The sequence below is a fragment of the Populus nigra genome, chromosome 8, assembly GCF_951802175.1.
Source record: "Populus nigra chromosome 8, ddPopNigr1.1, whole genome shotgun sequence".
Classification (NCBI taxonomy): domain Eukaryota; kingdom Viridiplantae; phylum Streptophyta; class Magnoliopsida; order Malpighiales; family Salicaceae; genus Populus; species Populus nigra.
In genome coordinates this window covers 13,915,500-13,941,404 of record NC_084859.1, presented here as the reverse complement: position 1 = coordinate 13,941,404, position 25,905 = coordinate 13,915,500, and the positions used below count along the sequence as shown (strand labels likewise).

General features: G+C 35.9%; 2 protein-coding genes across 2 annotated transcripts; both read right to left on the bottom strand.

The window, feature by feature from the left end:
* Positions 1 to 734: 734 nt before the first annotated feature.
* Positions 735 to 5,465, bottom strand: LOC133701254 (putative disease resistance RPP13-like protein 1). The gene is made up of 3 exons (XM_062125111.1): positions 1,543 to 5,465; positions 1,329 to 1,442; positions 735 to 1,236 (listed from the first exon to the last, which is right to left on the bottom strand). Exon 1 carries the CDS (start codon positions 5,316 to 5,318, stop codon positions 1,590 to 1,592), a length of 3,729 nt encoding a protein of 1,242 aa, XP_061981095.1. The 5' UTR covers positions 5,319 to 5,465; the 3' UTR covers positions 735 to 1,236; positions 1,329 to 1,442; positions 1,543 to 1,589.
* A 14,595-nt stretch (positions 5,466 to 20,060) lies between these two features.
* LOC133701206 (leucine-rich repeat receptor-like serine/threonine-protein kinase At1g17230) lies at positions 20,061 to 24,469 on the bottom strand. The gene is made up of 4 exons (XM_062125042.1): positions 23,316 to 24,469; positions 22,260 to 22,520; positions 21,202 to 22,068; positions 20,061 to 20,844 (listed from the first exon to the last, which is right to left on the bottom strand). Exons 1-4 carry the CDS (start codon positions 23,773 to 23,775, stop codon positions 20,360 to 20,362), a joined length of 2,073 nt encoding a protein of 690 aa, XP_061981026.1. The 5' UTR covers positions 23,776 to 24,469; the 3' UTR covers positions 20,061 to 20,359.
* Positions 24,470 to 25,905: the final 1,436 nt, after the last annotated feature.

Sequence of the window (25,905 nt, the reverse complement as noted above, 5' to 3'; positions counted from 1 at the left end):
CCAGCAGCTTTCTTCCGTCAATTCTTTAGATGATGAGCTGGAACAGTTTGCATGATTGATGCTACACTTTCACTGCGTGTTGTGACAAGAATCTTACTCCCTTGTGCTCCGTACTTCAGGGGGGTAAGCAACCTGTCCCACACAAATAGCCTATTAGGGATAGCTTGTTCTGGCTGGCTCAAAGTCCATTGCAAAGGCATTATGCTAGTGATACCGGCCGTACAAACAATAGTAGCATGGACGAACAAGTTGCTGCAAAAGAGGAAATCAGCAGTCAAAGAAGGTTGGTTAAGGCAATGCATTTCTCATGGCTTTTGTCTTGATAGCAGGCATGGCTGATATCGAGACGAGGGAGCTTTGGCCACTATCAGGCCATGAATCAGATGTTTGAGAGTAGGCTGCAAAGAAACTTCACAGATGCTGTTCCCACAATGATTTAAGGCCACAAGAAGGTGCTTGTTTGCTGGAGAGTGGTGTAGATGAAGGTGCTTGTTTGGTGGTGGTAGTGATATCGATATTAGAAGGAAATATGCCCAAAGAAGCAGGTGCATGATGATAACAAGGTTTTGATTTTTTTAAATAAGAAAAAACACCTGAAAACTTAACAATATGTTATGGTCTCATCTTAACAAGTGCTTTTTAGATATCACTTCTTGTTTTTAACAAGATTCACTATGAAATTATGAGCTCAAATGCGATAGTGTTTTTTTTTAAGAAGCAAGTTATGTAACGAATTTGAACCAAAATCATCTCATGCCATATGCAGGTAAAGTACATGTTGTATCCCAAGATGACACTCCAGTGAAAATTACTTTGTTCTAACCACAAATGTTTCCAATAAAAAGAAAAACATTCTTCTGATTTTTTTCAATAAAAGCTCCCTGTCCTAATTCATTTCGCGAAAATTGCAGTGTGCACTCTGCAGCCATTGGCTTTCCCTCAGCTCCATCAGCCAAGTACAAGTGGACCATTCTGGAGGCCAAAGCATTACCAGCATCAATGACAAAATCCAAACATTTACCCTGCACGTGTATAAAATACTCTATACAAACAAATGCCCAGACCTGAAGCTAAACTTCCCCAGCTGAATATTTACTAATATGATGCCAATACTTCGCTTTTCTCTTTGAATTTCCAGATTCAAGCGTCTCTGTTGATTTTTTCCTAAGGCTGACAACAAGAATTCAAAGAAATGTTCACAATGGTGCTCCACTCTGCAATGGGCAATTGGTAGTACTGACATGAAAATGCAAAGAATTAATAATGGCAGAGAAATACAGAGAAACTGAGAAAGAACATCAAATGGAAAAGTTCACAATGAGTCATACCTGAGGGAGCGCAAGCAGATCAATTTCTTCGGGATATCTTGTGCATATTGTTCTGGCAAGATGGAAGGGTGACACAGCATTCACAAACTGTAAGTGAAAAGTTGGATTTGAATCCTGCAAAAAACATGCATAAGATTAATAGTGGAACATGATAAATTTAAACTGAAATTGCCTTTGATTACTGAAAAGAAAATAAACAATTTAGTAGCAATACCTCCTTCTTGGCTCCGCTGATGTTGGGAAAATCAATAGCCAGATTTTTTACATTTCGCGGCTATCAATAACTATGTGAGGAATGTGAGAAATCTTGGGCCAATCTTTACCTTTCTCCCTTTCACAACTTTCTTCCAGCATTGGACAAAGGATAATTTCAAGAGAAGAAAGGGAGGACGGCAACCCCTCTTCTGGCATGGACTCAAGCCTAGGGCAGTTAAATATATTCAATTTTCTAAGAGAGGTGAGGTGTTGAAGCCCCTTGTAGTCAAGAGATTTCAGGTGTTCTAGGGAATAGATTGTAAGAGATGTAAGACTTGAGGGCAGAAGCATCTCTTCAGGGAAGGATTCAACATTTTTGTCGCTACCAATTGTAAATTCTGTAAGAGAAGAGAGCGTTTGCAAGCCCCATTGCATGCGGCCTGCTATGAGTTTGATGCAATCCCAAATCACAAGTGATTGTAATTTGGAGGGCAAACAGCCTTCTGGAACCAAATGCGAAAGGGATGGGAGGAAGGAATGCATACTCTCAGGCAACAGCTTCAAATTTCTGCAATTAGCTAACTCAAGTGGTGTTAAGACTGGAGCAGGTAATCCTCTTTTGGGAAATGGAACTAATTTAGGGCACTCCCAGATTTTCAAAGAATGGAGAGAGGGGAGATCATTGAGAGGTCTTTCATGTGCCCAAAGTGATTCGAGATCTGGACAGCTACCGATAGAAAGAGAATTTAACTTGGGGAACAAGTCCAGTGAGATGCATTTGAGAGAAGCCCAGCCGTTGATTTTAATTTCCCCTAAATCAGTGGGTGAACAACCCATTTGCTCAATTTCCTCGAGTAGGGACTCTAGGGAGTGGAATCGATGAACCTCAAGATGGTGCAACCCTGAAGGTAATTTCTTCAAGATCAGCCAACGAGAAGTGTTGAAAAAATTAATTTCATTGATTATTGGACACCTAGGAAATGGAGTCGCGAGCTGCTCACATTCTATAATTGTAAGTGTTGTTAAACGTGGAAGGTGGTGACCAGGTAGGGCCTTTGTAAGGTTGGGGCATTCTATTATGTAAAGCATCTCAAGAACAGGGAAGGCTTCCCGGCTGCCTTCGTCTGAAATCCACTCACTCAACTCTCGCATCCCTTCAAACCGTAATGTTTTGAGGGATTCAAATGGCTTCTTCATAGCAGTACAATTTCCATAGAACTCAGAGCCTACAGTCTCAACTTTATCAAATGATTCAATTGAGAGATGCTCTAAAGAAGCTAATTGCCCGAGTGGTGGTAAGGAGGTGCAGTTTGTACATCTACTGAGCTTCAAGGACACTATATTTGAGAAAGAGGACTCTCCTACCCACTCCGGAAACCTTACACCTCCATAACCATCAATCTGAAGATCCTTCACATTTCTATTTGGCTCTAATTTCTCAAGTGTGCTTGTTACGTGTTGCGGGTCATGAGTGTCACCATCCCATGTAAACCTCAAGCTTACAAGGTGTTTTCTACCTTTCAAATTTGCTCCAACAGCATCCCGAGCATCCACCACATTTTGAAGGTTCCGAATATGAAGTTCTCCCCGTAGATGTCTTAGCTTTCCCAATTCTTTAAAGCTAGACTCACTCTGTCTTCCAACGATAAAGGCAGTTAACGTTTGGAGCTTTGTCAGTTGACCTATATGTGGTGGCATCTCTTTCAAAGGTGTGTCTGAGATGTTAAGATACCGCAAGTTGATTAACCTTTCCAGAGATGCAGGCAACCTTTCGATTCTTGTACATTGAAGATTCACATGTCGTAAATGCTTCAAATCTCCAAGATCAGGTAGACTAGCAAGTTGTCCGCAACTTTCCAAGATCAACGTTTGCAAATTGAAAAGAGTACTCACTTCTTTAGGCAACGTTACTAAAAATGACCAAGAAAGATCCAAATACCGTAAATGCTTCAACTTGCTAGTTGAACAAAACATCATAGTTGCATCTCTGCAACCAATCAAGAATAGCACTCGTAGGCGACCGTGTGTTGACAATATATGAAAGATCTCATTATAAAAATCGGCAGGACACACCCAATTGCGCGGAAAAGTTTGGAATGTGCGTAGATGTTGGGCTTCACGGATGTTTTCTAATTTTGTGCTGAAGAAACCACCTCCCGTATCTTCATCTTCGGTATCTTCACCTTCAGTGTCTTCCGTATCTACTACGAGTGATAAATGTCGAGTCCTTCTAGTGGCCATGGAAGAATTATTTTCCCCCAACCTGGAGCTGAAGCAAAATTGACCGGACACATGGGTAGCCAAGTCATGCATGAGATCGTGCATCACAAATGATGAGGGAGAGGCACTTGATTGCTGGAAAAAGGACCTTGACAAGAGATCATCAAAGTACTTAGCACCTGCTTTTTCCATCTCATCAGCTACAGAGTGGACTACGAAGCCCTCTGCCATCCACAGGAGCACTAATTCATCCTTTCGAAATGAGTAGTCTTTTGGAAATATGGCACAGTAAGCAAAACATCGCTTCAGATGTGACGGGAGATGATGATAACTTAATCTCAAAGCTGGGAGGATATTGTCATTGGGTAAATCCCATAGATTGCTTTTCAATGTATCCTGCCACTCCTCGACATCTCTTTCTGTGCATAGCAGACCTCCGAGTGATTTTGCAGCTAGAGGCAGGCCTTTACACTTTCTCGCTATTTCTCTACCAATTTCTTGTAACTCTTCATGCGCAATGGGATTTTCATCACCGAATGCATGTTTGGCAAACAAGGACCAGCAGCTGTCTTCCGTCAATTCTTTTAGATGATGAATTCGAACAGTTGGCATGACTGATGCTACCATTTCATTGCGTGTTGTAACAAGAATCTTACTCCCTTGTGCTCCAGACTTCAAGGGTATAAGCAACCTGTCCCATTCAGCATAATTTTCTTCCCATACATCATCTAAAACAAGCAAAAATTTCTTTTCCCGCAACCTCTCCTTCAACTGAATCTGGAGCTGATTCAGACTCTCAAAATCAGACTTTGAACCGACCTCCTCAAGGATAACCTTGGTTAACTTTGAAACACTGAAATCTTCTGAAACACAAACCCAAGCTTTGAGATCGTACCACTCCTTTACTCTCCTGTGTTTGTATACAATCTGAGCAAGCGTGGTTTTACCAACCCCGCCCATGCCCACTATGCGAACAACACCTAGGCTTTGTCCATTTGCATCATCTGATAGAAGCAACTTCAGTATTGCTTCCTTGTCATCATCTCTACCATAAACACCACGTTCATCCACCAGAGAAGTTTCTCTGGGTGTTTTAGGCGATGATGGTTCTTTTCCAGTGCGGGTGATCAGACCAAGGGCAACCGTTCGATCAACTAAGCGATCTAGATCCTGCAAGAGGACTTTTAATTCTTCTCCGATCTCTCCCAACCCATTTTTACATAGGTTAAAGAAAGAAAGAAATCTCTGCATATGACATTTGAAGGTTTGATCTTCAGCTTTCAACTCCTGTCGTAGAGCTTTATAAGCAATCGCATCCAAGAAGTCGTCGGCTTTATAGACAGCGTCTTTAAGCTCGGCCAGCCAATCCCACACAGCTGTACTTGTTATCTGCTTCTCCTCAGCATCGTCAAGCACCCGACTGGCAGATCTCATTGCTGTCTCCAACCTCTCCAGCAGCCTATTGTTGACTTTTTGGCCACTGAAGAAGTTCACCACCTGGCGAGAAGCCATCCTGTCGAGCAAAACATTAAGGAAAGCAGAAAGAAAAGCTCCTCCTACTAAAGCCTCAGCCATGGTTTATCCTCTTTGCAAAGTAACGAAGGAAGAGTAAACAAACAAGAAGAAGAAGAAGAAGAAGAAGAAGAGGGATTTTTGTTCAGGTTACATAAGAGGTAAGAGTTTGTGTAAAGAACTCGCAAAAGCTTTTTCTCTCTCGGCTTTGTAACTGTTACTTGCTATGCTCTGGACTCCATTTTAGTAGGTTTGTCTTTGATTTATTTACTTTGAAATTCCATCTTTGAAAAAGTGGGCTTGATTTGGAAAAACTTCACTAAATGCCAAACTGTTCACGTGATGTGATCACGCAGCACAAGAATTCACTTTATTTCTTTTCTCTTCTTCCTTCTATCACTTTTCATTGAAAAATAAAATAAATAAATTATACATTATATTATTATATTTTATACCATTATTATTTGAATAAGTGCTTTGCTTTTTTTTCTTTTTTAATTGATGTTTTTTTATCTTACTATTATATTTATTTTTTTTATTGAATTACCTAACTTATGATAATAATTATGGGTTTGATAGGTTAATATGGTTGGCTTAGTTTTTTTAATTAATTTTTTTAATATAATTTTATCTTTTAATATTAAGTTAATTGAAAATAAATTTATTTTATTTGTTTTCTATTAGGTTATTATGACCTCATGATCTGAGAATAATGCTTAACAAGTTAACTTGAGTCGGCTCAAGTTGTTTTTTGTGTTTTTATAATTGAATTTTTTTTCATTTTTATCATTCAATATTAGGTTGGTTAGGAATTGAATTTTATAATCTGTTTTGATTTGTTTTTTATGATGTTATCTCGTTTTTATGACCAGAGTCGCAAATTTGATGAATTAAATCAGGTCATTTCTTTACTTTCTTGATCTCATGACGAGTTATGGGTTTGGCGGATTGACTTTGGTTATTTTTATGTTCTTTTTTAATTTATTTTTTTTAATCTTAACCTTCAACATTAAAATGATTAGGAATTAAATTTTATAATTTGTTTTTATTTATTTTCTATAAGGTTATCTGGGTTACCAAGGTCGCGGGCTTGATAAGTTACTCAATTCACTTTTTTAGGTTCTTTTTTTAATTGATTTTTATTTTTAATTTTATTTTTTAATATTTGATTATTTGAAAATTAGATATTATAATTTCATAATTCGGATCATAAATTTAACAAGTTAACTCAGTTCATCTAATTTAATCTAATATTTTATTATTTTTATATTAAAAAAATATCATTTAATTTTTTTTAAAAAATTAAACTATGTTTTTATTAGTATTAATTAATTTGTGCATACGTGAGTTGCGCGGGCTATGAAAATAGAGTTAGGTCCCACATCTTACACAGTCTGTCCTTGCTTTATTTCCCAAGAGACTCCATCGGTCGAAAAAACGGGTTTGGTTGGAATAACTTTATTATATGCCCAATATAATCTTTCTTTTCACATGTGATAATGCAGAAGAAGACAAACAATTCATGCTTCCACCGGTGGACCCTAGACCTCGATGTTTGTTTTATATATATATATATATATATATATATATATATATATATATATAAATGGATCATTTTATTTCAAAATCTTTTTTTATTTATAGTATAGTTTTTAAACTCTATCCTCCATACTGATTTCACATAGAAAATACATCCTCAATATTTTGACATAGAACAAGTTTAAAATTAAATTAAAAAATATGTTGATATGATAAAATTTTATTATCTTAATTGAATTTTTAATAATTTATTTGACCGGATAAAACCTGATTCAAACTTAGTTAAATTAACATTAAAGAATTTCTTTTAAAAAAAAAACAAAACATCATTTTAATAAAATGACTCATTAATGATCCTCTAATGCAATTTAAAAATTCATCCATGTATTGAAACAAAATTATAATCCTTAAATGTATTGGTAAAGTACATAATGATCAATTAAAAAAAAATTCAACATGCACACAAAGGTTATAATCTATATGTAATTCTTCGCAGATCTTACCAAAAATTGTTTGTGTAGATGATCGTTGCATGTGAAGACAGAGGAGAAGATGATGAGAACTTAATAAATCCTGATGTTTGGGATGTTAACGGATCTTGGAAGATGAAGAGATTTTGTTTTTTTAATTGTTTATAGGGTTCGGGTACTTTTCTTACATGGAGTAAGGTGAGGTTTGACAAATAATATATATATTAGATACAAGAAATGAGAAATCTACTTGAGGTGGTCAAATGACTCAAATCTGGAGGAAGAAAGATGAGAAGATGATTGAAGCAAAACGATGACAGGTGGAATGACCAAACGCTAGTAAAGGTGGAGAGGATAGGAAAGATGACAGGGTATTTTGGGAAGTCTGGAAAACAACAGCTCTTTTGTGCGGGCAGTTGTCAGTGGAGAGAAAATCTATGTTTGCAACTCAGAAAAAAACAGTTTGATGTTATTTTTTTTTGTTAATCTTGTGGTTGAAATACAAATTATAATAGTCCAACAAATAAAAAATTTTAGTTTAAAATGTAACCAAGCAACAAGTGTGTATGGTTTGAAGATGTGAGTGGTTTTATTTTAAAAGATATAATATTTTTTAAGTATAAATTACAACTTTAAAAACTAAAAATACATGTTTTTTATCTAAAAAAACACAAGTTACCTCCCATCCAAACACACAGACCGGTATGCTCAAAAGCAGAACCAGCTACAAAAATAAACATGCTCAGTGTTTGGAAGTGTGGTTGTGGTTGTTTTTCAAAGTGTTTTCCACTCGTAAATGCATCAAAATAATGTTTTTATTATTTTTAAAAAATTATTTTTGACATCAACACATTAAAATGATTTAAAAACACCAAAAAAATTAATTTAAAACAAAAAAACAAATTATTTTTATTCAAAAATATTTTTTAAATATAAAAACAAACAATTTCTAGGAAACAAGTCCTCAGGAGGATTTAATTCATCCATGATTTATATTTTATCTTTTGTTTCCTTTTCATTTGTTTCAAGAAATATAACAATCAATTCTGGTTTTTTCTTTATCTATTGATTCCTTTCCAATCAAGATGTACGGCTCCATGACTCTATATGTCTTATATGTCTATATAGATATAGATATAAATCATGTTCATGGATTGATAAAAATGTACAAAAACTCTATTTTCCTATGTCATTTTATAATTATTATTTTTGTCACTCTTTTTAGAACTGATTTGTGATTTGTTGTTAAGATTTAATTAAAAAAATATTTTATATCAAATATCAAAGTTCTAATTTGATCATCACTTATCTTTAATTTATTTTATTTTTCAAAATTCTAATTTCCAACTTTATTTTTACCATTAACATAACTATAGAGAAGAAATGAAGAGTTTTTGTTGTAATTAGTTGTAATAGCCATTAATCAATTTGCTGAAAAGTATTTGTTGTGATGAGCTATAACTTTCCACCTGGCAATTTGTCATTCTTCCATTTATTTGTATGAAAATAGGGACTTGTATTTCCCACTCACAAATTAGATTACAGATTACAGTGAAGTGAAAGGGTTTTGTGTGTCAATCATCAATAGCATTGAAATAAATGTTATCGTTTATCTTTTGACCCAATTAAATTATAGGATAATATAGCATTCAGATAAATACATTTAGATGAATATATTGAATCTGTAAAGAAAAAAAATATATATATATTAAATTGGGTTTTGTCCATGGAAAGTCCTGGAATTTTGTTCATGTGATTTTATTAAATTGGGTATTATATTTGCAACTAATTATAATATGTATAGAAACAAAAAATAAATATTTTGGTCGAGGAAGATGGTAGAATTTTTTAAAAAATATTATTGCTCTCATTTATATAGATAATGCAAATTTGGTTACATTGTCATGCTTTATAAAGAAATGAATAAGAGAATGATATATTCTTATTGTAGTACAAAGTAAGCAAAGGTTACAATTTATACTAATGGCTTAATACAAAGAGCCTACATTATAGCCTACGATCAGACCTAATTATCTATGAATAAGGAAACAAATAAGTAAAGATTCAATTACAGTATTTGCCTAAACTTGATTTCCTATTCTGTGGTTGATTTCCTATGATGTGCTTGGTTTCCTTTAACACTCCCCCTTAAGTTGGAGTGTATGTTAATTACGCCCAACTTGCTAAGTAAAGTCTCAAACTGTGTAGAGCTTAATGGCTTAGTAAACAAGTCAGCCGGTTGGTGTGTAGTTCGAATGTAGGCTGTCTGAATCATTCCTGCTTGAATTTTCTCACGTATCAAATTACAGTCTATTTCTATGTGCTTGGTTCTCTCATGAAAGATGGGATTCGATGCTATGTGCATTGCTGCTTGATTATCGCAGCACAAGGTTACTGGCTGTGTGTGATTTATCTGCAAGTCCTTCAAAATGTTTTTCAACCATGTAATTTCGCAACATGTAGTAGCCATGGAGCGATATTCTGCCTCTGCACTTGAACATGATATTGTTGTCTATTTCTTGGTCCTCCATGAAACTGGTGCTTCTCCAAGCAAAATGCAGTAACCAGTAACTGATCTTCTCGTGTCCTTACAACGAGCCCAATCAGCATCACAAAATGCTCGTAACTGAAGTGCACCTGTGGACGACAACAAGATGCCTTGCCCAGGTGTTTGTTTGATATATTTGAGCACTTTATAAGCTGCATCCAAATGTGGTTGGCGGAGCTTGTCCATGAACTGACTTAGGATGTGCACAACATAAGTCAAGTCTGGTCTAGTTATTGTAAGGTAGAGTAACCTGCCAACTAACCTCTTGTATGTTGATCCATCTTTCAAAAGCTTTCCATCGGATTGTGTTAGGGACACATTTTGCTCCAAAGGAAACCAAGATGGCTTGACACCCAAAAACCCCGCATCATCCAAAATGTCGAGTGCATATTTTCTCTGTGACAAACTAATGCCATGTCGTGATCTGGCAACCTCGATGCCAAGGAAGTATTTAAGTTACCCCAAGTCCTTAAGTTTGAATTGTTTGGACAAGAAGAGTTTGGTGTTCTTTATGTCCTGCAAATTATTCCCAGCTAATATCACATCATCAACATATATCAGTAATGCTAGAAAGTTACCATGATGGCTTCGGACGAACAAGGAATAATCAGATAGGGATTGATGGAATCCAGCAGCCTTGAGTGCACCGAACAGCTTGATAAACCACTGTCTAGAGGCTTGTTTTAAGCCATACAGGGATTTATGAAGTTTGTAAACGCGTGTCTCCCCCTTTCGCCCGAAGCCAGGAGGCAAAGTCATGTATACGTCCTCATCCAAGTCACCATGCAAGAATGCATTGTTGACATCAAGTTGATGTAAATGCCAACCACGCAAAGCTGCCACACTAAGTAAGAGGCGGACAGTGACCATCTTGGCTACGGGAGCAAAGGTTTCCTGATAACCAACGCCTTCAACTTGGCTGTAGCCCTTAGCCATCAGTCGTGCTTTATAGCGTTCCACTATCCCATCGGCCTTCAACTTGATTTTGTATACCTATTTGCAGCCGATCGACCGTTTGTGGGATGGTAAATGTACCAAACTCCAAATCCCAGTGGCCTGTAAAGCAGCTATCTCATGGTGTATGGCCTCACGCCACTAAGGATGTTGAACAGCCTGTGAAAAACTAGTGGGTTCTTTGAGGAGAGTGAGTTGAGCAGTATAAACTTATGGGGAGAAAGGTGAGTATAAGATAAATAGGCAGAGAGGGGATAAACAGTACCTGAAGTGTGAACCATGTTCGTGGATGATGTCGGGTCAGGCCTTGAAGGGAGAGTCATGGCAAGATGAAAATCATGCAAGTAAGAAGGAGTGGTGATAGAACGACTGCCATGACGAAGGGTAGGAATGGGCACAGGTGAGGAGGTGTTCTGTATGGGAGATAAATCAAGTAGTGGACTTTCGGTAGGACTGGCTGGAGATGGGGACTCTGTGAGGGGAGCTAGAGGAGTAGATGAGTTGGTGGAAGGATGGGTGTGGGAATTGGGTGAGCTAGGAAGTGGAGGACAGGGAAGCAGAGGAGGGGGTTCAAAATGTATGTCGAAAGGTAAGGATGGAGTGGGAGTGGGGGTGAGAGGCGAAAATGATAGGGGATTAGTATGTGATGCAGATGTAAGAAAGGAAAATATGGATTCAAAGAAAACGACATCCCTGGAGATTATTATTCGTTATGTAGCTAGATCAAAAACTTTATACCTCTTTTTCCCATAAAGATAGCCAAGAAAAATACACCGAGATGCTCGAGGATCAAATTTGGAGCGACTTTGGGCATGGGTGGAAACAAAACATAAGCAACCAAATACTCGTAAGTGCAAGTAATTGGGAACTATGTTGAAGAGTTTTTCATATGGTGTTTTTCCATGGAGAATGGGGGTTGGTGTTCGATTTATGAGATAAGCGGAAGCAAGAATAGCGTCACCCCAAAATTGGTGAGGAAGACCGACTTGAAGAAGTAAAGCAGGTGTCATATTTAACAAATGCCTATGTTTGCGTTCGGCAACGCCATTTTGTTGTGGAGTATTAATGCAACTGGTTTGATGAATAATACCTTTGTGAGCGTAAAAGCTTTCAAGTTTGAATTCAAGACCATTATCACTACGAATCATTTTGACTTTGGAATCAAATTGGTTTTCAGCCATGTTGATGAAATTGACTAGAAGATCCCTAGTGTCGGATTTGTGTTTCATAAGATAAATCCATGTGCATCTAGTATGATCATCAACGATAGTAAGAAAATATTTGGCACCTGAAATAGAAGGAATTTTATAACCACCCCAAATGTCAACATGGATTAAATCAAATGAAGATGTAGTAGTAATGGAACTTGAAGAAAATGAAAGTCTGGTTTGTTTTGCTAACGGACAAATCAAACACTTGTCGTTAGAGCAACAATTAACTTTAGAAAATAATGGAGAGACTTTGGTTGAGGGATGCCCAAGACGTTGATGCCAAAGGTTCGGGTTAGAAGTTTTGGCATGGTTGCAGGTTCCTTTCTTGGCTTGGTCGAGAAAGTAGAGACCCTCCCGTTCAATTCCCGTCCCAATCATCTTTCCCGAACGTAGGTCCTGAGAGCTCATCATGAGTTGGACAGTTACTAACATGGTTGGCAGAGGATGTTTTAGTTTTTAACATGTTGAGTATCTGTTTGCACTCGTCAGGTGTGAAAGGAAAGTTCATCTCCTTCCTTTTATTCTCATGGGATGCAACTTGATTTCCCTTGGAAATTGCCATATTAAACTCAGCTTCAGTTACTGCTTTCTTCTTGCGACAATATTCAGCCGTATGTCCCTTCCAGCGGCAGAAAGTGCATCTGAGATGTGCGCGACAATCCTTGGTGTTGTGATTTGTTCTGTTGCATCTGGAGCATCTCTGTTCAGTTTCAGTCTCATAGCTTGAATTCTTTACGGCAAAGGCAACAGCCTCTGGTTGAGCAAGACTTTTCCTAGTTGTCACTTCTGATTGTTTTTCATGACGAAGAACCAGTGAATATGCCTTGTTTATTGTTGGTAATGGATCCTGCAACAGAGTGTTGCTACGAACACCCACATACGAATCACTAAGACCCATGAGAAATTTCATGGTTTTCTGTGTGTCCAGGTATGCAGCCACTTCCTTGACTAATCCACAAGTGCATGTTGGAAAGGTGCAGAGTGCATCACGCTCATCCCATAAACCTTTCAGTTTTGTGAAGTAGGATCCCACAGACATGTTGCCTTGCACACAGTTGTGAATTTCATTCTCAATATTAAATAATTGAACCACATTCATATGTGAGAATCTTTCTTGTAAATCAAGGCACATTTGTCTGGCATCCTTGCAGTTGATAACGCTGGCTGCAATATCTTTGGACATAGATCCCAGCAGCCAAGTTTTAACCAAACTATTACACCGATTCCATTGTTGATGCTCATCTGGTTTCTTCTCATCAGGCTCCTTCATTGAGCCATCTATAAATCCAATCTTGTTTTTAACTGTCAGAGCCATAGTCATGGATTGGCTCCATGTGCTATAGTTGTCTTCAACCAAAGGTTGTGGCACAAGAACAACGCCAGGTTGATCTGAATGGTGAAGGTAAAGCTGGTGATTAGGATGATCCCATCTTGCTCCTGAAGACATGCTTCCTTGGTTTTCGTCTCCCATGGAAGTTGGCTAAAGGGTTTGTGTTTTATTTTGATACTTAGATTAATTGCTATGATACCATGAAGAGAATGATATATTCTTATTGTATTACAGAGTAAGCAAATGTTACAATTTATACTAATGGCTTAATACAAAGAGTTTATATTATAGCCTACGATCAGACCTAATTATCTATGAATAAGAAAACAAATAAGTAAAGATTCAATTACAATATTTGCCTAAACTTGATTTTCTATTCTGTGGTTGATTTCCTATGCTGTGCTTGGTTTCCTTTAACATTATAAAGAAATGAATTCTAAAAGAAACGATATAAGTTTATTTTTTTCAATAAACTATACAAGCCTCAAGTAGAGAGGTGAACGGACTGAGTAACCAGCCTGGTAGGCATAACTCATTTCTTACCATTAAAAAATATCGTGCTCCTACTGGACCCATAACTATCATCCTAAGCCCAGACCCATATCCATACGTCCATACATGATACCTAGCCCATGAAGATAAAAATAACTTTTCATAAATGTTCATGAAAGTTTTTTAATTCTTGTATTTGCTATAAAAACATTTTAGTCCACATAAGTGTTAGGATTTATTTTATTTTATAAAAAAAATACAAAGCGTTAATTGGAATTTATAAACACGATACATAATATTGCTGTTTTGTAATATATGAAGGGACCTAGGTACAACAATATTAAATGTTTTAACATGATTTAATTCCTATGTGATTTATATCATTCAAAATTATTCTATAAATAATTTATTTTAAAATTATATTATTTGATAAAATTAAGTAGAAGATAAGCTTCATTTTCAACCTGTGTAAATTTACACCTTTGCTAACAATCAATTAACCAAAATTTAGTATAATTACATTATTCTCTAAGAATAATTTCACTTCCGATTAAAAACTTCAATTATTGATTAAGAAACTAAAAATATTTAATGTAGAAACCCATTCAATTAATTGTTGATGAATGATGATATCACATGATAACCCATAGCACGGATTCAATTCCCTCTAATTCTGCAGCTCAATCACCCACAATTCAAATACTACAAAAACTCCAGCAAATTACGATACTGCAAACACTAGAAGACATCACCAAGCACCATTCATGAAAATGACCAAAGACATATCATCAATAAGATTTGAGGGTGAGCTGTACAATTTTAATGCCAGGAGAAAACAGAGGAAGCATCTGACTATGAGAACAGAGTCGGATGATTGCAGTCAGCTTCGACGACCGGAGAATAGACAACGGCAGGAAACAAACGATGCCAAACCCCAAAAGATACAAGAGGAGCCAGCAGCTGCCTATGTAACACCAAATTTAGCATCATTCTTTAAAATGTCTGCCACGCAAATTTCTTAACAAAATTATTGAAAATTTCTTTAAGAAATATTTTATTAATCGAAAAATATTTTTAGAAAATTATATTCACTGCATTATCAAACATACACAGCATATTAGCCCTATTTTGACCCGTCGTCTACTTTGTCGAGCATTGGTCAAGGATGAAAACGTTGTGAATCGAAGCGCAGTTTTCGTTAAAGGTGTTTTTAGTTTCTGCCATTGTTTATTTCTGTTGCTCACTGTCACTCTTAAAAATTATTTGTTTTTACGGTGATAAATTTTTTTTAAAATAATTGTGTTTTTGGATTTGTTTGTATGGTGATACAGTTTTTTTAAAATAATAATAGTTTTTTTAAAAAATTATGTTTTTAAATTGTTTTAATATATAATGTCAAATATTAATTTTTAAAAATAAAAAATAAAAATTATTTATATATATTTCTAAATAAAGAATGCTTCGAAGAATAATTACTATTAAAATATTAAATACTACTTTAATTATGTTGGAGTGTCTTTTATAAAATAGGATGCAGAACTGCTAGTGAGTATGAGTATGAAGTTTTATTTTTTATGACAAGTTGAAGGTTTTGTAAGCCCATTTAAAATTAATGAGTTGGATCGTGATCATAATAAATAAAGATTGAGAATTTGATCTGTCAATAATAGTGTTAACCCAACTCAAGGTAAGTTAAGAGATTGGATTGGATTTTAAATTAAATCAGATAGGATTTGACTGGTGTAATCCAACTTATTTAATCAATTAAAACTCAGTTTAATTTAAAAAAGATTCACATCATTTTAATTTGTTTTTTGAAAAAACTCTTAAAAGTCTCATCACTTTGTATTGATTTATGTTAACCCACTGCTTGAATTATAATTCAAGTTGGGTTTAATAACTTAGATATTATTATTTTCGTTCGAGAGTAAAGGTATAAAAATTGATGAGGTGCAAGTTAGAGAGGGGAATTAGTGTGACGCTGGTGAACTTCATAAATTTATTTAACCTCTAAGGCGTGTGATTTCTTTTTTATACCGAGTGGAAAACAACGACGTGATGAGTTTTCCCCAGCACTGAAACAGCTGTCTCTGCGGCTAGGTACACATATATATGGTGACTTCTCTCTTCATGTATTTTTCAGTCCGAAAAGAAAAACTGATCCTTATAGGTCTGGTGATAACCATTCTAATTGCTTGCGGCAGGAGGGAGGCATCTTGCCTCTAATATTCAAATAAACAAACCTCTTTGCTTGGTATGCGCTGACAATCTAATATTTAAAAATTATGATAAAAAAGTTAGGTTGGGTTAAAAAATAAAAAGTTATGTTGGGTTCAATCAGATACAAGTTGAATTAAATTTTTTTTAATTATAAATGTTTGGGCTAGTTTACATATATCTTAATTAATTTTTTAAAATTCTGAAATTAATGATTATATAAGTCTTAAATCCTGATATTTATAGCATTTAAATAGTATTTTTTTAAAAAAAATTTAATTTTAAATTAGTAAATAAACCTCGTTAAACCTAATATTCAAATAAACAAACCTCTTTGCTTGGTACGCGCTAACAATCTAATATTTAACAATTATGACATAAAGACCTCGCAAGTAGACTTGGCATTACCTTGGCAGATGGTATAATAGCATTCCGCTGTCATTTACACCTTTTCTTCTTTCTCTTCCAATGATTCTAATCTTTCAAATTCAAAGAAGTCAGGCTTCGTGAATCAATCATTTCTTTATGCAGTGAAGGCAGAGCTTGGTTGCTGCTTGCATCACAAAAGTGAAGGCTAACCATAGACAGTTGCATACTTCAACGTGAGGCAAATCCTTTGGACTATCTCTCATGCCCCATCATCAGCACAGCAGGAGAGAATGGGGGTGCTGTCTTCCTCGGTGAAAACTAATGGTGATAGTGTTTCTGTTTCCCAAACTAGGATTGAAGGAGGTGCCAAAGCATTCCAGCGAGTTCGAGTCATTTATGCTCGAAATTCGGTTTATTTTTGGTTGGATGTGGATTCTCAAGGATTGATCATCCTGAGCTTGTCTGTACCATAATGAGACTAGTGATATCAGGTTCCAAGCAACTGATAGTAGCCATTGAAGCTGCAAATGGACTAAACTATAAGCAGAAAGGATGAGGGTACACACCAAGAGTCTTAATGACACCATCATCCGCTAATCACCAGCCATATGTATCTTCAGAAATATATATATATATATATCGTGCTCGACTTTTGCCACCACATGCCTGTGAAGTACAAAAATAAAAGATTATTTTTCAGTCAAAACAAATAAAGTTGGAAAGAATGAATTTTGCTAGATTTAATTAAGAGAGAGAGATTGTCACAGAACTTGCAGGGTCAAAAGAATCATCAAGGGGAGGAGGCGAGGATGCAGAGATGTTTGAATCCTACTAAATGCACACAGCATGGCTGTTAGACGATTGTAGGGGTATTGTGTCACAAAACACACCGTTTAAATTACCACCTAGACACATCGTTTAAATGTTGGTGTTTCTTTTATTTAGCTGAGAATCTTGCCACGTGTTGGCTATTGCTTGATAATTGGAAGTTGTTCTTTTATCCGCTCTTTCAGTTAGCATTTGTAACAGAATGCCAGCGTGAAAATAGAAGAATGAAAAATGTTGGCTTAACCAATTTATGTCCCTCTTTGAGGACTTTGAGGAGTTTGGTAGGCAACGGCAGAGAGCCACGATATTTTTCTATCCTCGGCTATTAAATAAATAAATAATTTGTCCAGACTGAAGTTTCCAAAGTGCTCTGTACATGCAATGAAGCTTTAGGTCTTACTTCATCATATTGAGAGCATGCTTTGGGCCATCTCCTCCTTTTCTTTTCTTTTCTTTTCTTTTTTTAATTTCGTTGAAATTTTTAAATGAATCATGCCAATGGCTTCTACTTTCTATTTTATTTTTAACACAATTTAGAACATTTTAGTATTTTCTGCATGACTCAATTAAATATTTTGTTCCCAACTCATTGACACTAGTAACTCTCTCTCTCTCTCTCGTACACATGTGTGCTCATATGTGCCCACGCACACCTTACAAGGAACTGAACTGATTAATTAGTGTATTATTCAGAATATTATGTTGGGAAAAATAGTCTTGCTAAGTTACCCAGAGATTAACTTGTGACTGTTTCATTCTTCTCATGTATCCCACATTTAGTGATGATGCTTACTCTCTATCTTTTCAGCTTACGAACATAATATGGGGTGAGGCTGAAGATAGTGATGACCATATCGTGCCATATCCAGAGGCAAGTGAAGATTATTGCAAGAAAAGGGAATCGAGTGAAGAAGCTAGCACCATTAAATCTAGTGAGCAGAAGGCACCTGGGGCTAAAGTTGATACTGATGGCAGAGAGCTGGAGAGCATTTCGAATGTTGACACAAGTGAAGGAACTTCTTCCTTAGGACTTGACATGGACCGATGGCCTAACTTGTCCTCACCTAATGCTGCCAAAACTGAGCAGGATTCCTTGGAAACTTCAATCTCTAACAATCTAACTGAGATTACCAAACTCGATTCATCAGCAGGTGATGAGATTTCAATTACAAGGAAAAAATGTAGATTGGGTGATGAGTTGCATGATGTTTTCATAGCATAGTATCTTCCATGCTACTGTCATTCTAATTCTTTTTTTTTTTAAACGCGGAGACAGATCATCTTGATAAGGACACTGAGATTTTTCAAAATCCTCATGAAGGTAAAGAGCAAGGTGATTTTGTTGATTATGGCTGGGCTAGCATTGGAAGCTTTGATGATCTTGATCAAGTTTTTAGGTAAAGCACAGTTACCATTTCTTACTTTCTGCACCTAAATGAAAGATGGTCAGCAGCACCCTGATATGGAAGCTTGTATATCTCATTATTCTGATAATTTGAACACATTCTTATTACTGAATGTGAAGTGAAAGTTTCGCGAACAAAATAATTATGCTCGCTGTCTATTTTCATTTCAGAAGAAAAAAATCATGTAGTACAAGAGTGTTGTTGTGAAGGAAAAACAACCAGACTCTTTTAATAATTGTAGTTTCTTCTGTTTTGGATCTATATCCTTTTCCAAATAAGTGCTGTCTGCTGAAAGCAACACTAACAAAAAATGACTAGTTGTTTGAAAATTTATGGTTTTTGATCCTTGGCTTCATTTTGTTAATTGGGAAAAGAACCTGAAGGATGCCAGTTTTTAGCAGCACAATATCCTCAATTACAAGTATAAATGGCAGAAAGAATGTAACATAGCAGCACTGGATTTGTAAGGAATTGGTGAGCTTGTTCAATTGTGGAAGGGCTTTCCTGCATTTCTGTTCTTCACTAATGTTCTTATATTTTATCTTGATTTTGTTGGAGAACAGTAATAACCTTCTGACTCAATATCCTCACAAGTGGTGATTTTGCAGCAATGATGACCCAATATTTGGCAATGTAAATCTTGGTAATGCTGATGAGCTATGGTCTTCTTCAAAACATACAACTAACAGCCCGGTAAAGCCCTTTCCAATATCTGTGGCTTCGAGAGAAGAGGACCAGCTGTTTGCCCTTGGCTATGGAAAAATGAACGACCCTGCATCTCATGGTCTGCAGAATACTCAGGCAAGCCTTGATCATGTAGAATATGATGAAGGTAAAAACAAGCCTATACTGAAGGAGCAGGTATAGCGACTCAATTTTCAGTAATGAGTTCACTTATTAATGCCCCATGCTCAAGTGCAAGAGCTGAGAGAAGCTTAGCATTTTATTTTATTTTTTTTTGTGCTTTTGCAGACAGATTTGGCTGTTGTGGGAAAGAACACGGCGGCTAACTCTCAACTGACAGAGGAAAATGGTGCTTTTCCAAATGAATTAGCAAACAAGGTACCTTTTTTTTTTCTTCCTTTTGATATTTTCAAAATCTTGATACTGAACCAGACATGTTACTGATTTTTACCCTTTTCATCCAGGATAACTTTTAGACTCAATAAGCACCAAATACAATCTTTGTTTTTTAGAATCCTGCTATGATCTTTTGATGTTCTAAGTTCTTCTGTCCAGGATTCAAGAAAAGTTATATCAGTGAATTGAAGTTGGAAAATCTTGATATTGTGATCCTTTCACTAATACAGTGTGGTTTCCTCATGTTAGATCTTAAATTAGATTGGAGGGACAGCGAAACCTAATTATAGCTGGGAAGGGTAAAAGTTACCTTACACTTGAACTTATTAAGACTTCCTGAGAACTTCTCTGGAATGGAAAATGGCGACAGAAAAGAGAAATTATATTATTTAAATTCCTCTTCGTCTCTTCGCTATAACAGCTTCTTAGAGAGCTAAATTAAAAAAAAAAAAATCAGGTTTAAAATTACAGGAATTTTTGGAGAGACTCTCATCAACCAACTCCATGTTTACAGGGAACCATCTTTTCTGATTTCTGGTACGCATTCGTCTCCAATCAAAGGACAAAGTGCAATATCGGCAGTATTCACAGGAGCTGCGCTGTTAAGGTCTCCTTGGTCAAATGATAGAGCAATTTCTGTGTTATACAGAAACATGGCCGTTAAGAACCAGCATTGCTTACGTTCAGCTCTTGAATCACTTCCTTCATGGTCGGCCTATGGTCAGGGAGCTCGTCAGTGCAAGCCAGTGCTATTTTTGCCAGCTTAGCTGCCTCAGATTCAGAGAAGTTTCCTTGGAGACTTGTGTCAACGAAGTCATCGTACATGCAACATGCAGCTGCCAATCGCATTGATTTGGAGTACAGGATCTGTTTACCGGACAGGATTTGGAGGATGATGACTCCAAATGCATATATATCACTCTTTTCCGTAAAAAGCCCTGTGGTTACATATTCTGGAGCTAGGTATCCCATGGCAGCACTGATTTTTATAGTTGAGAAGACAACGTCATCTGCTAGAAGCTTGGCGAGGCCAGAGTCTGCGATTAATGGGTTGAACTGCTGGTCAAGGAGGACTTTCTCAACAGATATTCTTCGATGAATCATGACAGGTTTGTTCTCTTCACTGCTGTGCAAATATCTAATACCTGATTGACAATAAAGGACAGAATAAGTGTCTAGAAACTCAAAGTTAGAAGGAATTTTAATCTTATATTCCATGTGGCATTTCATTTGAATCTGCTGAACAAAATTCAAGATTTGATTTAATATTTTAAGGCAAACCTTTAATGGGAAGATGCAGAAACCTAAGTTTTCACAATTGAACAAGGCTACATAAATTAGAAATGGAAACATGAATGTCAATATTTTCCATTGCACTTTTTCATCTACTAAGCATTTCTTCTATCCACCTAAATTTCTGACTTACTGCAGCTTTTGAGGCAGAATACTGTATTAATCAAATTGAATAACGAGTAGCAGCAGAAAATGAGAATAAAACTGACCTTTTGCTATGCCATTGATAATATAAACTCTTGTAGACCAGTCAAGAACTTGATTACTTCCATCTTCTAAATCAAGATATCTTGACAGATCTCCCCTGGGAGCAAAATCATAGATAAGAAAACATTCACCCCTGCCCCTAGAGCAGCAAAAACCTCGCAGCCGAGTGAGGTTATTATGTCTCAAGGATGTCAGCAAGTCTAAACCTTTCACAAACTCAGCTTCTTCAGGTTTACAGCTGGTTAAATTGATTCTCCTAATAGCTACAAGAGAACCATCTTTGAGAATTCCTTTGTAGACAGTTGAGAAGCTGCTCTTTCCCAGTACATTCACCTCAGAAAAGCACTGGGTAGCAGACTCGATCTCCTCCAGGTTGAATCTAAAGTTATTTAGATGCTCTCCAGAGATTTCAATGCCATTTCGACTGTCACCTAATGGGTCCCACCCATTAGAATACTCAAGACTTACAAGTGGAGAGGCACCAGCCCTGTGGAACTCCTTAGCCTGGTGAGTGCTTAGCCGCCCTTCAGAAAAATCGGATGTATTCCCAATCTTTTGTTTCTTCCGGCGATAGAGGAAAATGATCAGAAATCCAGCACCCATCAACGTGACAGTGACTGTAATGACCCCAGCAACAATGGCAGCCTGTGGAAGTTTTGATGAATTTGAACAGTGGGTTAGGTTGCAATGTGCCTGAAGAATTTCAGACTGGGGGATAACTTTTTGAGCAGTATTATTTGCAATAGGTCCCAAGGGGCCAACTTGGTTGATATCAAAAACAGCATTGCAAGCTCTCAATAGAGGAAATCCAGTTCCACATAAACCTGGGTTGTTCTCGAACTGAAATCCTCCATTTAATCTCTTCAAAGCTTCATTTTCAATTATCGAAAAAACAAAATCAGTCTAGCTCAATATGCATAACAAAAGAGTACGAGGAGCGAAAACGCATACAGAATGCCATTGGTTATTACTTGGAAGATGAGACACACGAGAAACAAAAAAATTCCAGAAGTAAAGTTCTGAAAGCATATCTACTCAAAGGTTAGACAAATATGCTTACCAGAAGGGACGATTCCAGAAAGAGAATTGTTTCGGACATCCAGCACTTCCATCTGTGGAATGTTAGCTATTCCTTGAGGAATTGACCCTGACAAGTGATTAAAACTCATATAAAGCATTTTCAACATTCCCAAGGTCCCTAAGCTGGCAGGAATTTGATCAGTTAGTCTATTATACTGCAATGCTAGGACGCTTAGCCTCTTCAAGGACCCCATCTCTGGTGGTATGTTCCCTGCCAGCTGGTTACAACACAGCTCTAAAACTACAAAACATAGAAATACCCAATTAATCAAAACTGAAACAAATGAGATGAGCAGGGCCATCTTAAAACATGAGCAGCAATTAAGATTGTTCTAAGCCATTGATTTTGACTGCTAGGTACACAATATTGACAGCCAAATCTAGTGGTATGCTTGTTTTATGATAAAATGTGAGAAAAAGGAAAGTTAAAGTATGGCTTTTCGATTGATCACTTTGGTGAACTGGAAGACGATCATCTAAGAAATCCCACTCAGTTGTGTCAAATGCAATATCTTAATAATTTCTATTAGCAAGCTTTCAAATTATCTATTCTTAGAACAGTTCTTTTTCCATAAATGTCTAATTGCCACAAGAGTACAAACAGGGTGCGTGTTTAATAAAAGATGAGCCAGGTGAGCTAACTTTTAACTATCTTCCCCATAAAACTATGCTGCCAAAACACAATAATTTCTGCTTAATTGTAGCATTGCTTTTTTCAGTTTCTTTTTTTGACATACCAATCAACCGAAGAAATGAGTGCTTACTTTCTTTCATGGTCAAAGACATGGAGTCACACTAATTCAGATTATGGAGCCCAGAAATTTGCAAGCTAAACTAAATTCTCTCTCTTCTGCATCTCACGTGTGAGATACCATTTACTCGATTTTTATAAGGTAAAGAGTGTGTGTGTGTGTGTAAAAAGCACATTAACACACACACAAAAAAAAAGGACAGAAATATAGAGACCCGCTAATACTTCGACTAATCAAGCTGAAATTTTTTCAACAAATTAAATATTATTCACATTGAAACCAACCTTGTAGAGAAGCCATGTTACCCATCTCAGGAGGAATACTCCCAGAAATATTATTCACATTGAGATAAAGATCTGACAGCTCAGTCAAATCAGCAATCTCCTTTGGTATCTCTCCAGACAATGAATTATAATGCAAGTACAGACCAGACAAGCTTTTCAGTTCTGCCACTGCAGGAGATAATGTACCAGACAGTCCCTTTCCCTGCAATGAAATGTTAGCCACATTACCATGCTCATTGCACGCCACACCCTCAAATAAGCCACTGCATGGATCCCCATCACTAGTCCATGACTTTAAATACTTATTTGTTGGGTCTAAAGCAGACTTTAGCTCCATTAAAGCTTGAAGCTCTGTATTGTTTCCAGAAACTTGTCGTAGAGTTAACAGTGCAAGAGATAGAATGAAAGAAGAGAGAGAACAAAAAGAACCCATCTTTGTTTCTGTCTCAAATCTCTTCATGGCTCTTGTTCTCTCACTGGGAAATTGTAAATAACGGTAAAAAAAATCCCATTTGTACGTATAGACTAGATTAATTCTCTCTAGCTCCTTGGAGGTTTTGCACAAGACTGTATATTTCTCTTTTCTTTTATGCTCTCAAATGACAAATCCTCTCTCTCAAATTTGAGATTGCAAGCTAAAAAGTGAGAGAACTGTACATGTGATTGACTCGAAGTAGTCAGTTCCTCTCTCTCTCTCTTGGATTCTTGGTGATTTCTTGACTTCTTGATCTCTCTCCTGGTATCTCTAGAATTCTTCTATACTTGTCTCGGAGCACCAAGAGAAAGAGAGACACAATTCTCTTTCTTTTGAGTGAGAAAATGCGAGGGGGGGAAGGAACTGTTTGAAATGAAACAAGGAGCGCAATTAATAACGACTTTTCTGAAAGACTTTCACATTTGGAATTAATGTCTGTCAGCTGGCTAAAGAGGGTGAATTGAAGATAGGGTGACAATGGACAATGATAGCTCCGACCACTTGATTATTTTCTACAATGGATTTCAAAGGAACAGTGCGATGTGATCCATCATGGTCAGTTCATACTCATGCATTAAAATTCAATGCGACAAAGATGAGCAAAAGAAATATGCTGATGACGTACAATAAATGATACATCTGGTACACATTCAAATTTCAAGATTCATCCCTAGGGTTCCTGGCCTCTTCTTCTTCTTCTTCTTCTTTATTTTTATGAACTATAGGGTTTCCTTAGGGACAATTTTTGGGTATTTTCAATTGGATAGCTATATAGAAAACCAAAAAATAATAACTACTAAAATAGTTTTTTTTCTATTGATTTTGGGTCTCCAAGAAAATAGCTACATATATGGGATGCTAAAACCCCTTTTGTCAAAATAAAAAAGGCATTCCTATATGTTTTTTTTAAAGAAAACCGTAAAATAAAGAGAAGATTTTAACTACCTTTTATCTTTCAACTTTCCCTCTCTCTTCACTCATTCTATAAAAAAATACAAAATAATTTATTAAATTTGTATGTTTGATAATATGGTGTGAAATACTTTTTTAAAATATTTTTTTTACTTGAAAATATGTTAAAATAATTTTTTGTTTTTTATATCAGTATATCAAAATTATCAAAAAAATATTAAAAAATCAATTTAATAACTTTTTAAGTGAAAGGCACCCAAAAGAAAAAAAAATTAATGTACTTTAAAACACTTACAAAATACCTTCTTAAATTGGAGAACCGATTGAAGAAAAAAGCTGACCACATTATTCAAAATAATAAATTGATAATTTGACTCTTTCAAATGGCTTTTGTCATTGAAAATGCTCATAGAATCTGTTTGTTTATGTGGTTACATTTATCGTTGCAGCAAACCATGAAAACTTGATGTTTGGTAACATGCAAAGCATCTATTAATATGCATGGACCCTACCAATAATAGTGTTTAAAACGCAGGATTGTTAAAAGCAGCTCAATGCTGCTTTTAACTAGGGGAGTAAAGAGTGACTCCAATGTTCCAGTCGGACTCGGTCCGTTCAGAGTTAATGCATTAAACCGGATTTGATTCGGTAAAATAACAAAATTTATTTTTTATTTTTAATTGTATTTCATTCAAAAAATTAGTGTTTAACATTATTCAATGACACTATATAAATTAGATGGAGATCGCTTAATGACGTAGTATTTGCAGAATTTGATCACAATCCCAATTTTATTCATGATAATATTTAACATGATGTTGTTGCATGCTTAAAAAACTCAATTTTATTCCTGATAATATTCAACCTGATGTTGTTGCACGCTTAAAAAACTAAGAAAAATATAGTCCTTGTCGGATGATATTTCATGATGTAATAGCAGTAGTTAAATTTACAATATTTAAGTTAAAAACCATCAATATAAATATATATTTTTTAAAATTATTTTATAATCTCAATTTAAAAGGTATTATTAATCAAACACATCAAACTACTTTTTTTTCAATCATAGTTTTAACCAAATATATATAAATATCAAACCAATCTCAATTAAAAATATATTTTATAAAACAATTTTTTTCAAATCACAACAGCTCCTACAATACTAAAAAAAAAAAAAACTCATAGTTTTTAAAATAGAAAGGG